This window comes from Diabrotica virgifera, chromosome 9 (assembly GCF_917563875.1).
Source record: "Diabrotica virgifera virgifera chromosome 9, PGI_DIABVI_V3a".
In the NCBI taxonomy this organism is placed as follows: Eukaryota; Metazoa; Arthropoda; class Insecta; order Coleoptera; family Chrysomelidae; genus Diabrotica; species Diabrotica virgifera.
The window spans coordinates 173,716,548-173,729,559 of record NC_065451.1 but is presented as its reverse complement, the minus strand read 5'-3'; the positions used below and the strand labels follow the sequence as shown (position 1 = coordinate 173,729,559).

General features: G+C 33.2%; 1 protein-coding gene and 1 long non-coding RNA gene across 3 annotated transcripts; one reads left to right on the top strand and one right to left on the bottom strand.

Annotated features, from left to right (window-relative positions):
* Positions 1-2,780: 2,780 nt before the first annotated feature.
* On the bottom strand, positions 2,781-5,998 carry LOC126891944 (uncharacterized). Of its 2 annotated transcripts, none has more exons than XR_007700625.1 (3): positions 5,068-5,998; positions 4,833-4,986; positions 2,781-3,208 (listed from the first exon to the last, which is right to left on the bottom strand). It is a non-coding gene; the product is annotated as an uncharacterized LOC126891944 (long non-coding RNA). The 2 variants fall into 2 exon arrangements; XR_007700624.1 differs by having other exon boundaries at positions 2,782-3,208; positions 5,544-5,995.
* A 3,152-nt stretch (positions 5,999-9,150) lies between these two features.
* Positions 9,151-10,012, top strand: LOC126891939 (mediator of RNA polymerase II transcription subunit 18). Its single transcript, XM_050661288.1, has one exon. The coding sequence runs from the start codon at positions 9,280-9,282 to the stop codon at positions 9,955-9,957; it is 678 nt and encodes a 225-aa protein (XP_050517245.1). The 5' UTR covers positions 9,151-9,279; the 3' UTR covers positions 9,958-10,012.
* Positions 10,013-13,012: the final 3,000 nt, after the last annotated feature.

Genomic DNA, 13,012 nt, shown 5'->3' with positions numbered 1-13,012 from the left:
GTCATTATGTGCGAAGATCGACTAACTAAACGGATTAAGCTTTTGAGATTTTTGAATTAAATTAAATTATTTTGATTTTGAATTGAAATGATTTAGAATTGAAAAAATTCAACAAAACATAGAGTAAGAAAACAATATATTAGGTGAACATTGATAGAAATTTTGATGGTAATCAAATTATGTAAATAAAAGTATTACATACTATGTATTTTGGTAGGTTCAAATAGGTAGGTACCTATGATACATTTACAATTATTACGTACCTATTGCTTTTAAAAACTATTTAAATGTCACTACAATTATAAACTTTTTTGTTTCTGTCCTCACAACAATAAAATTAATATAGTATACATTTGTTTACCTTCATATTGAACAATTATTTATTATTGACAGATCAATTCAACACCCAATCAGAGCCCGTATAACGACTAATACCATACTATCGCGCCTAAAAAAGTATAACTTCAACTATTTAAATGTCACTACAATTATAAACTTTTTTGTTTCGGTCCTCACAACAATAAAACTATTATATTATACATTTGTTTACCTTCATATTGAACAATTATTTATTATTGACAGATCATTTCAACACCCAATCAGAGCCCGTATAACGACTAATACGATACTCTCGGTGTGCGCATGCGCACAGATCAATATAAATTCACCCTCAATCTCAATCGCGCCTAAAGAAGTATAACTTCAAAAATGAATGCTATTGTAATGCTGACCTCTTTTAGTTGCTAGCAAAGATTTGTAGACGGAATGAAAGTTTTTACCACAGTGGAGATTATCCTATGGTGTATTCGGGGATTCACAGATGTAGTAGTAAGAAATTCACATATGTAGTAAAGGGATTCTTAATTCTCACTTATGTATTTGAAAATAAAATCAAAAGCTGCAGACATATTAAGTTTTATATTTATGAAATCACATTAGGTTTCTTCAAAAATATGACAAGCATAAGCAAAAGAACTTCTAGCTCTGATTCTGATTCAGATTCTGAAAGGGAAGCAAAGAATTTAAAACATAAAAATGAAAATGGGCGACAAAATCGACCTCAAAAATTCATCCTCCGAATTTATTTTCAAAAAAGTATTAGATGAAGATGCAGGCATTAAAATCAACGGAATTAATGTTAACAATCTCTGATACGTAGACGACACGGTACTTTATTGCCTACAATGAAGAAGCCTTGCAATGACTTATAAACAGGGTAACCGAAGCATGGGATGAATATGAGCTAAAACTTAATACCTACTTATAAGACAAAACTTATGGTTGTTAGCAAAACGAAGATACAACCAATGAACATCAGAACGAATGGAATAAAGTTAGAAAGAGTCCACAATATTACCTATTTTGCCTCCAACGTTAACGATAACTCAAGGGCGGATCCAGGGCCGATTTTCGGTGGGGGCCATGGGCTTTTTTGGGGGAGTAACGGGGGACTGGGGGATTTTTTTTTAATTATGCCTAATGTGGTGAGTTTTAAGGCATTTTTCACACACTTTTGAGTGGCAAAGACATCAATAATTTCTTCACCACAATATGTGTATGTTGCTCGGGAAGATGCTGTGTTAAGAGTCTCATCTCCTGATGCGATTTTAATCCTTAACAATTCCCTGAAATTTCCCTCATTGGTAGATCCAGCATCTTCGTCCAGAAGCAGAAGGCCATCATCACGATGGCCCCTTCGAGGAATATTTTGTCGGCCTAAGAACACTATAGACTCTAATATTGGTCGTAGTATTTCTCTATTTTCTTGTATCTGTTTAGACCTCAGAGTATATCTGGTTAATGACTGACTTTTGCGGGTTGCGATAACTTTGTAGAAAATCCAGCCCAATGTGAACGCACTCGGAACGGAAAAAAGATCCCTAAGGCAACATGGAGATCAAACGATGGAAGAACAAATAATCAAATAGATCATGTATTGATTGATGGGAGACATTCTTCTTCTTCTTCATGTACCATGTCCTTTCAGAACGTTGGTTACCATCATAGATATCTTAATTTTATTCACTGCCACCCTAAATAGCATGGTTGTATCAACACCATACCAATCTCGCAAGTTCTTCAACCATGAGTTTCCTCTTCGTCCTGGACTGCGTGTGCCTGCTATTTTTACTTGCATGATATTTTGTAGCAACCTACATTTGGGACCTCCCATTACATGTCCGAAATACTCCAGCTTTCTCTGCTTGATGCTTTTTATGATCTCAGTAGTCTTGCTGAGACGTTCTAGTATTGCGGAGTTTCGAATCTTCTCCACCCAGGAAACTTTTAAAATTCTTCTAAAGCACCACCCTAATAACACAAAACATTCCATGAATGTTCCTAGAATGTACTCACAGGACATTCCAAACATTCCTGGAATGTCCCCAAATGCACACGAATGTCCCTGGAAAGTCCCTGGAATGTGCTGTGTCAGCATTTTAAATATTCTTAGAATGTTCTGTTGGAACATTCCATGAATGTCTACGAATGTTCTTTGGACATTCACAGTATATGTTTTAGACTGAATGTCTTGTTGGAACATTCCATGAATGTTCTTTGGACATTCACAGTATATTTTTTAGACTGAATGTCTTGTTGGGACATTCCATGAATGTTGGAACATTCCATGAATGTTCTTTGGACATTCACAGTATATTTTTTAGACTAAATGTCTTGTTGGAACATTCCATGAATGTCTACGAACGTTCTTTGAACATTCACAGTATATTTTTTAGACATTCTCTGAAATATATCGTCAGTGCTGTGACAATACTTCCTATATCTTTTTTCATGAGGTTTGCAGGAGACGAAAAACATTTTTTAAGGTCACCTCCTGTTTGCATACGTAAGTTCTGGCTTGTTTTGTAGTAAATAGATAGTTAAATTTACTGCAAAACAAGTCAAAAAATATATGAAAACAGGAGGTGGCCCAAACAAGTTTTTAGTCTATCTTACAAATCTCATGAAAAAACAGATAGGAGGTATTGTCACATCACTGACGATATGTGGCCATACCAAATAATGCATGCTTGATAAATATAAACATTTTTATTGCAAAAAATCTTTTCATACATTTTTTTAATGTAATTTACTGATATTCCTATAAAAAAATGTGTCACATTTGCTTTGTAAACCTTTCTTTTGCCTTTCATAGCCACATATTCCATTTCCTTCCTGGTTTTTTGTAGACCACTTCTCTCAGCTGATTCTAAAAGAAAATAAAATAAATGGTAATTTTTCTATCCTTTACAATTAACAATCAGAAGAAATATTTACAGGTAATAATATGCATATAATAATAATAATAAAATAAATAATAAATTAAATAATATTTAAATAAATAATAAATAATATTTAATAAAGAAAATAATAAAACATTTTGTATTTTGACAACGACGTCCGATGTGGAAGTAGAAACCATAATAAAGTTATTTTTTCAAGTAAATTCTGGCTTATTTCCCCATTAAAATAGTTACAATAATTACAAAAATGCCACAAAGAAATAGCTTTTTCACAAACTAATAAGTATTTTGTTTTATTATATTTATTGTTTTTATTATTTACTTTAACTTAAGATTATAACTTAATTCTTGTTTTCTATTTCTGATGTTTTTATTTATTTGCATTCAACATTAATCTGTTTTCTTGTATAATCTACTTCGCAATAATTATGTGATATATTGGACTTAAAATGAATTCAAAAATTTTTTGTAATTGGGCAACAATGTCAACTTAGATCTCTGATGTAGATAATGAAGAACAACGGTATCTACAGTTGGAAAAATGAAAGAATAGGGCTTTTCATCAATTGTCATTTGTTTCGAGCTTCTGTCATGTGTCACATAATATTAATATATCTATGTCATATGTCTTTGGTTTGTATCTATTATTGTATATACCAATAACGTATGTCGTAGATATATTAATATTATGTGACACATGACAAAAGCTCGAAACAAATGACTGTGAATGAAAAGCCCTATACCCATGAACGATCACATCAATCACTTATGTTGTATTTGCTATCTTTTTCTATTTTAGAACAAATAGAAAATGATATAAAAACATTAAAAATAAAAAACTGGAGAAAAAAAGCATGAAACAGATCAGAGTGGAGAAGAATCCTGGAACAGGCCAAGACCCAGAAAGGGCTGTCGAGCCAATGATGATGATGATGATGATCTTTTTCTATAGGTAACAAACGTTTGTGATTTATAGAAAAAGACAGCAAATAGGGCTTTTCATCAACTGTCATTTGTTTCGAGCTTCTGTCATGTGTCACATAATATTAATATATCTACGTCATACGTCTTTGGTTTGTATCATTGGTATATGCCAATAACTTATGACGTAGATATAGTAATATTGTGTGACACATGACAGAAGCTCGAAACAAATGACTGTGAATGAAAAGCCCTATACAAAATAAGTGATTGATGTGATCGTTCATGGTTATAGGGTTTTTCATTCAGTCATTTGTTTCGAGCTTCTGTCATGTGTCACATAATATTAATATATCTACATCATACGTTATTGATATAATCAATGATACAAACCAAAGATGTATGACGTAGATATATTAATATATGTGACAGATGACAGAAGCTCGAAACAAATGACAATGAACAAAGCCCTATATTGCTTTTCATCGATTGTCATTTGTTTCGAGCTTCTGTCATATGTTATATAATCTGTGTATAATATTAATACAACACGGATTATACGACATATGACAGTAGCTCGAAACAAATGACTGTAAATGAAAAGCCCTATTCTTTAATTTTTCCAACTGTATATTGTAATTGTATTATTAATTGGGTTAAGCATATTACCTGTGTGATATAAGCTATTGGAACAGCACAGTCTCTCAAACGGTTGAAAGTGAAGTTCTGTCAATATCTTTTTCTAAAAAATGTTTTGAACATACTGCTCTATTAACAAATCTGATCAATACTTCATGCCTTCTTCGCAGGATCTTCTGGAAAGCTAAAAATACAAAATATATGCATTACTGAGCATTATTAACAAATTTTAGTTTTAAATAAAAAATATGATTAATGAACTCACAAAATATTATAAAAAGCAGCTTAGAAATTGTTTATTAGTATAGTCGTTTCCCTAGCCACAACTGGCTAGTGATTTTAGTAGGTAATTTTTTTGTTTTTGGCCATTTTTGCCAAAATTACTAACTATTTAGTTATTTTTTTGCCAATTTTACCAAATTGTCAAAATTATTTACTAAAATCACTAGCCAGTTGTGTCTGAGACTAAGTTTAGCGAACCGACTGTACTATTCATACTGTGTATTCATTAGTTGGTACTATTATAGTGTGTGGTCTACCATCCTGTTTATAAACGCATACATTAGCAAAAACGCAAAAAAAAATTTAATTTTACAAATAATCCGTTTGTTATTATCTCTATTTACTATTTTAATTAGGAATAAGCAAGTTTGTGGCTTATTCGCAATTATTAAAATAATAAATGGATATTTTCTGAAATAGGGGCATGCCTTTGTTTACATATTTGCATAATATACTAACCTTTGAAACATTATTCCTGCAGATTTTTTATCTACATTGCTTCTGCTACTCCAACTGATTTTATGCACTATATTAATAATACTATTAAAGTTATTATAAAAGTATCCGAATTAAAAAATATTCTTAAAAAGCACAAATAAAAACAAACAACGATCACGCACGGCAAGGTGGCCAAGGCAAGATGCATGTCAAGATGGCCGAACCGAAGTCTGAAGTGAGGTCATTGGTCGTTTTTAGTCACGTGATGCCCTCTCTAAGCACCATGCACAAATACATGCGCCGTGAATTTGAAAATGAACAGGAACATTGGTAGTATGTTCACAGAATGTCTTATGGTAACATTCCACGAATAATTTAATCAGATGTTCACCGAATGTTCCCTAAATGTCCAGGACATTCAAATATTGATAGAACTTTGGTAGTACATTCCTGGAATGTTGTGTGTTGTTAGGGCACAAGTAGGCGGATCCTCAATGCCAATTTTAGGTCTCTGTTACATAACACCTTGGACATCCTTCTAAAAGCGGCTCTAGCCTGCTCTATCCTAGATCTAATTTCGCCGTGACTTTCTGCGTTACAATTTAATTGCTGTCCAAGGCAAACGATTTTATCCACTTGCTCAAGTTTGGTATTATTTACATATATAGACTGTTTTATGTGCTGTTGTTTACTTATTACGAGTATTTTGGTTTTCCATATGTTCAGATCCAGACCTGCCTCCCTACAACTCTCAACGACACTATCAAGTAATGTTTGCAGATCTATTCAGGGAGACATTCTAGCAGCATAATAAGCGTAAGAACTATGAGAGGACCAGATAGTGACACGGACCATTTTCTAGTGAAGGCCAAGCTCAGAACAAGAATTTCAACACAAACAATAGATAAACACACAAAGATCGAAAGATGGAATGTGGCGAAGCTGAAAGAAGAAGATATTCAAAGACAATACTAAGTAGAATTAAGAAACAGGTTTCAGGTTTTGGAAATAAATGAAAATGAAAGTGAAGATGTAGATCAGCGATGGAACTCTAAAAAGAACTATTACAGAAGCAGCAGAGAAATTTATCGGAAAAACGAAAAAAAAAAGAAAAAATTGTTCGACGAGGAATGTGAAAGAACACTAAAAGAATCAAACAAAAAAAGAATTGACTATCTGTCGACCCATCAGAAGAAAAACATATACGATTCCACAGAGAGAGAGAGCCGCAACTAGAAGAACGCTTAGGCAAAAAAAGAGACAACATCTACAACAACAGATTGAAAAGGTAGAAGGAGAACACAGACGCAATCAAAGTAAAAATTTCTACAGGGAGATAAGACAACATAAGGGAGGCTCGTATATATAATCTAAGGACACCCACCTTCGTGAAAGATAAAAATGGAGAAATGCTGGCCGCCAAAAACAAAATAATAGAAAGATGGGCTGAATATTTTTTGAAAGAGCTGTTGAATATCCAAAATTTCACTGAAGAAAACGATGAAAAATAGCGGAAACAACGGAGAACGTGAGTATCAAACGGTCGAATTAGAAATACCCCACCAAGCATGGAAGAAATTAGGCATGCCATGCTTAAAAACGATAAATCCCCTTGTCTGGACAATATTGAAATTAAACAAGGCGGTTATGAACTCATAAGTAAAATCCATCCATTAATAGAAAAGGCCTGGCAACAAGAAATAATGCCGAAAAAATGGTGTAGTAGTATTATTGTACCAATACACAAGAAAGGAAAAAAGGAATCATGCACGAACTACAGACGGATCTCACTGGTCAACACTACCTACGTACAAAGTATTGGCTTCGGTAGGTATTATTAAAAAGATTACTACCATACGCCGAAGAAATAGTTGGTGACTACCAGTGTGGTTTCAGGCCTGGAAGATCGACTATTAATCAAATATTTACAATAAGACAAATTTAATGCTTGAAAAGTATTGGGAGTACAAAATCAGGACGTGCATCAGATCTTTACAGATTTCAAACAGGCTTATGATTCAATTAATCGTGCAGCATTATGGAAGGCAATGATCGAGCTCGAGGTACCCAAGAAACTAACTGCACTAACACAAATGTGTGTAAGTAGGTAACTCCTTTGCACATTATAAGTTAGAATAGGGGGAAAATATCAGATGCTTTCTGCGTAAATTCTGAACTGAGACAGGGAGATCCGTTGTCCCCATTGTTGTTTAACCTGGCCTTAGTATGTTATGCGAAAAATTTATCCAAAAATAAAACCAGACATAACTGCTCGGGGAGCAAAAATCATACTCGCCTTTGCCGATGACGTAAATGCAATGGCACAATCAACATTAGAAGCTAAGGATATTTTCTCGAGCTTTGAAGAAGCTGCATTAAACATCGGTCTAAAAATAAATGAAGATAAAACAAAATACATGGTCGTCTCAAAACAAGAACGACGGCGAATAAGGCAAAATATTATTATAAACGATCATAACTTCGAAGTGGTTAAAGAATTTAAGTATCTAGAAGCAACAATCACAAATGACAACAAAATAGAGCGAGAAGTTGAAAAGCGAATAATAGCAGGAAACAGATCTTTCTTTGCAACGCAACATCTAATAAAGTCAAAACTTCTCTCACGAGATGCAAAAACCTAGATATTCAGACTGGTGACTGGACCTAGATATATACGACTAGCAGTCGCGTATGGAAGCGAAACATGGACGCTAACAAAAAGAGAAGTAAATAAATTGCTGGTGTGGGAACGTAAAATCCTTCGAATTATATATGGCACTTGCAAAGACAGCGTGACAAACGAATGGAGGCGCAGATACAATAACGAGTTAAAGTCTCTATTCGGAAAGGAAAATCTAGTCAGATTTATAAATGCCAATAGACGCAGATGGGCAGGGCATGTGATATGTAGTAACGACGATCGCCTTATAAACAATGTATTCTGGGAAAGGCCAGATGGAAGAAGATCTGTGGGACGACCTAGAAAAAGGTGGAAAGATGCAGTCAAAGAAGATCTAGAGAAAATGGGAGTGACTCAATGGGAATTAGTGACACAAGACCGACAAACATGGAAGGTAATAGTAAACTCAGCAAAGAGTCACGAAGAGTTGTAACGCCATTGATGATGAAGATAATGAATATGATCGCCAACGTTCGTTAATCGGACAGGGTACTGAAAGAAGAAGAAGAATCAATCTTAGTTTTTCATATCATACGTTCAGAACTGGATGATGATATTAAAAATACTAATTAACAAATACTGGTACAAAATTTCTCAGATTCATAAGAAATTTATAAGGTTTGTTCCAACACAACGAAAAACCGTCATGAAACGATCACAAACCTGCGCAGTAAACAAAATAACCCATGAAACGTATTATTTTGCTCACTGCGCGCATTTTGGTGATCGTTTCATGACGGTTTTCGTTGTGTTGGAACAAACCTACAGATTCGCATTTTTATTTGAAGAATTTGTTCATAATTTCCAATAAAACATGAAAACATGATAATTTTGGCAACATCGTACCATAATTCTATTATGGCTTGACTGGTGGCATCACTGTTTCTGTGATACGTTTGAACTATCAATGTATCAATGAAAACATCTCTCTGTAGTTATAATAATATTATCAAAAAGAGAAGAAGAATAAGGTTATGAAAATATTTACAGTTTTTTCATATTCTCGTAAGTTTTGTTAAATTGAAAAGTGATTGAGTTTGAAAAGTATTCGTGATAGTATAATTAACAGAATTTAAAATGTCTGCTCCGGGAAATGCTATGGATTCATTAAGTGCGGCTCTTAAGTGTAATATAATTCCAAATCAGGAGTACCTGCTTCAGGGAACTGTGTTAGATCAATACGTGGAAGTGTTATTGCATCGTTTAAGAGGACTATGTGATAATGTGGACAGTGGCCCTGAAACTTTTCACGACCACGAACTATGCTTTTCATTAAAAATAAATACTGGAGCTCCTACTAGCCCAATGTCTGTATCAGTGTTTTCCTTAAGGGTGCGAAGAGCTTTAGATGTCAATGATACTCCATTTCAGCTAAGATATATCGGTCAGCAGGAACTGGGAGACAAAAGTCGACCTACAGTAGTGCGCTCTAGTATAGACATGGCCTGCAGTTCGACAATTGTAGATTTCTTAACGGAATTAGGTTGTAGACTAGATTTTGAATACATTGCGAGAGGTTACATGTTTCGAAAAGGTAGAATGAAGATAACAGTGTCAAAGATATTTAAAATGGGAGGCAACAAACCAGGTGAAGGAGTTGAGCCTATTTCTCAAAGTTACTTGGTGGAATTGTCTGTTCTGGCTCCCTCTGGGCAAGATGCTATTGGTGAAGACATGAGAATTTTTGCGGAACAATTGAGACCTTTGGTTCAGTTAGAGAAAATGGACTATAAAAGACTAGGGAATATGATGTGAACAGTTTTTATAAATAATTTTATGTCTCTTTTTAGTAATTAAATTATTTAACACATAGTTGTAATTTTATTTTATCGATGTGTCAGCTGGTATCTTGAATCGCTTCTCTAGTAAGTGCTAGTCTTGCGATTTTTAGTTTTATAATTGTTTTTGTGGAAATTCAGCTTCATACAATTAGGTATTACGGTTTCATTGTTGCAACTTTCTAAAAAAGTAAGGCTACGCAGTAACTTACTTTGCTTTGACCATAGTTTTTCATATATTATCTGCTAAGATCTCATAGAATTTCCTCCCTGTAGAGGTTAATTATATTAGATTTGAGATTTCTGTAGGAGCTATATATTATGATTTCGAGGTTTGACTCCACATTGAAGAGTTTTGGTTTTTATAAAAACTATTGTTTTGACGACGCCTCGGCAAGGTCACACTTGCCATTATCTTAAACAAGTCAATATTTTATTGAATAAAATATAGCAAAAATGTAGCTCTTAAAAAACCGTTGCATCTACCTACGTATGAAGTTAATAGACAAAGTAGAAGTAGAGTTGTATCTCATGAAATAGTAGGTTCTTATTCATCAAATTCCAAAACAAATATTTGAACATGAAATAACCAAAAAATTAAGCAATTTTTGGGGAAAACTGATCAAAACTTTCTTAAACTGTTTAAAAGCTTTGTTTTTGTTTTTTTTTATATAAAAGTTTATAAGCATCAAAACTAAGCATGTTATGCTCAATATAAATTTGGTTCCTTTTTTTTGGTAAAACAAATTGTGAAAATCACCCCATAATTAGCATTTCAAATGAATATAATCGTTACCGCTATAAAATTTAGTTTACTTATGTATGGTTTATAAAAACTAAAAACTGTTTCACCAGTTCAAAGTGATTATTTAAAAAAAAAAATGATATTAACCCTCAACTACAGAGATCCGGTATTTTTTACCGGCGGGCATTCCCAAAATGTGGATTTCATGGTAACCTCACCACTTACAAGTTCATGTGTCTCTGTACCTCTTGGGTAGTTTGTATAACAATGCTAGTCAAAGCGTGTAGTGTGTATTGTCAATATTTTCTTTTTTAGCACACATCAAAAATCTTAACCGGATGTCTGTTTTTAAGTAAGTATTTTTATATGAGTACTATATTTGTAGATCTGAAATGTTTATATTATTTTTTTGTGTTTTAAAAAAGAAGTAAAGAAATGGACTGTGAAAGTCATCCTGGACCTTCAATGAAGGTTAAATTTGACGATAAAAATTTTGAGGCCACTTTGCAAAAATGGAATTGCCATTTAATTCTGTGATAATTTTACCCCTTGCAGATTTTTTCTCATGGATGTAAAAATTTTCGTAAATGCTTTTTTATGTTTCCTTTGTCATTTTATGTTACGTTTATTTGTTAAAAAAAAGTCTAAATTCTTGTCCATAGCATTTATGGCCGTTTGTTTTTATAGACCAAAAACGTCACCAAAATTCTCGTTTAACAGATTATTCTTTAAAAATCTGGTATTATATTATTAAAATCACTCATTTTACCATTTTTCCCGTATCTAGAGACTTCAGAAAAACACATATAATGCATATTTTTTTGTTTTTTATTATTAACTTTATATTTTGACTCTATTTTATAATGACCGGTAAAAAATACCGGGGATCTGTAGTTACGTGGTAATATTGGGATGTCTGTAGTTAAGGGTTAAAGTAAAAACTTTTTTTTTATTATGAAAAAAGTGCCTTTGTTTTCAAAATATGTCTTAGTAATACGAAAAATCTTGGATGTTTTTTTGTAAGATAAAAATTGGTTAAGATATGGCCGTTCAAATTTTGCTTACGCTCGTGATTAATGACTCGTTCAAGATCTTTCAACTACAACCCTTTAAACAATAAGCACTTTAAACTATTAATCTTGTGAAACTTACAAATCTTATAGGTACCTAGGTACTTAAACAATATATTTATATATAAGTAAAGTACCTAAATTGTAAAGCAGTAACGAACAATTTCATTTGGCATGTCAATTAGGGGGCGGTTTTCACGATTTTTTTCCCAAAAAAAGGACCAACTTTATTTTGAGCGTAACCGTAATCTGCTTAGTTTTGATGCTAGAAACTTTTATATATAAAAAAAAAACAAAAAGAAAGTTTTATTAAGCACTTTAAAAAAGTTTTGATAAGGTTTCCCTGAAAATGTTTCATTTTTTGGTTATTTCATGTTGGTTATTCGATTTGTAAGTTGACGACTTTTCGTGAGCTGGAACTCTGCTTTTACTGGGTCTACGGACTTCATGGTTGGTAACTCTAAAATCTTAAATAGGAACCCCCATTTTTATTGCAGTTTTGGATTCCTCATGAAAGAATAAGTACCTAACATTTATTCGAAACATTTTTTAGAATTATTGATAGATGGCGCTAATAAATTGCATTTTTCCGATTATAGCGCCATTTATTAACAATTCTAAAAAATGTTACCTACTTCTTTTTTCATGAGCAAGCTAAACCTTCAATAAAAAAACGTGGGTTCCTATTTAAGATTTTAAAGTTACCTCCCCACCCCAACTCCAAGGTGTGGAGTGGGGGGTTGTGTTTGGTGTCATTCGATAGGTTTTTGAAAAATATTAAACACGTGTTATTTGGTTTTTCATTTGGACGTGTAACGTGTACCTATTTCTCGAGATATTAGACCGTTTCTATAATTTACCTAAGGTACGACGATAAATCGTTTTTACCGATTATAGGGCCATCTATCCACAATTCAAAAAATGTCTTGCATACAAGGTGCTTATTTTACGTAAGAAATCCAAATCTGCAATAAAAAATAGGGGTTTCCATTTAAGATTTTAAAGTAAACCCCTTCCCTCCAGGGGTGGAGTGGAGGGTGGTGATTAGTGTTATTCGGCAGATTTCTGAAAAATATTGAAGACGTATTTTTCAGTTTTTCGATCCGATGTTCATTTCGCGAAATATTCAACCAACAGTTCCGCTACTTTTGGGACACCCTGTCCCAATTTAATGTTATAGACCAGTAAGGATCTGTTTTTAGGTGGATGTGAGAGGT

Bases quoted from the DNA above. Each gene is read 5' to 3' on its own strand.
- LOC126891939 (XM_050661288.1), top strand. From the start codon at position 9,280: ATGTCTGCTCCGGGAAATGCTATGGATTCATTAAGTGCGGCTCTTAAG.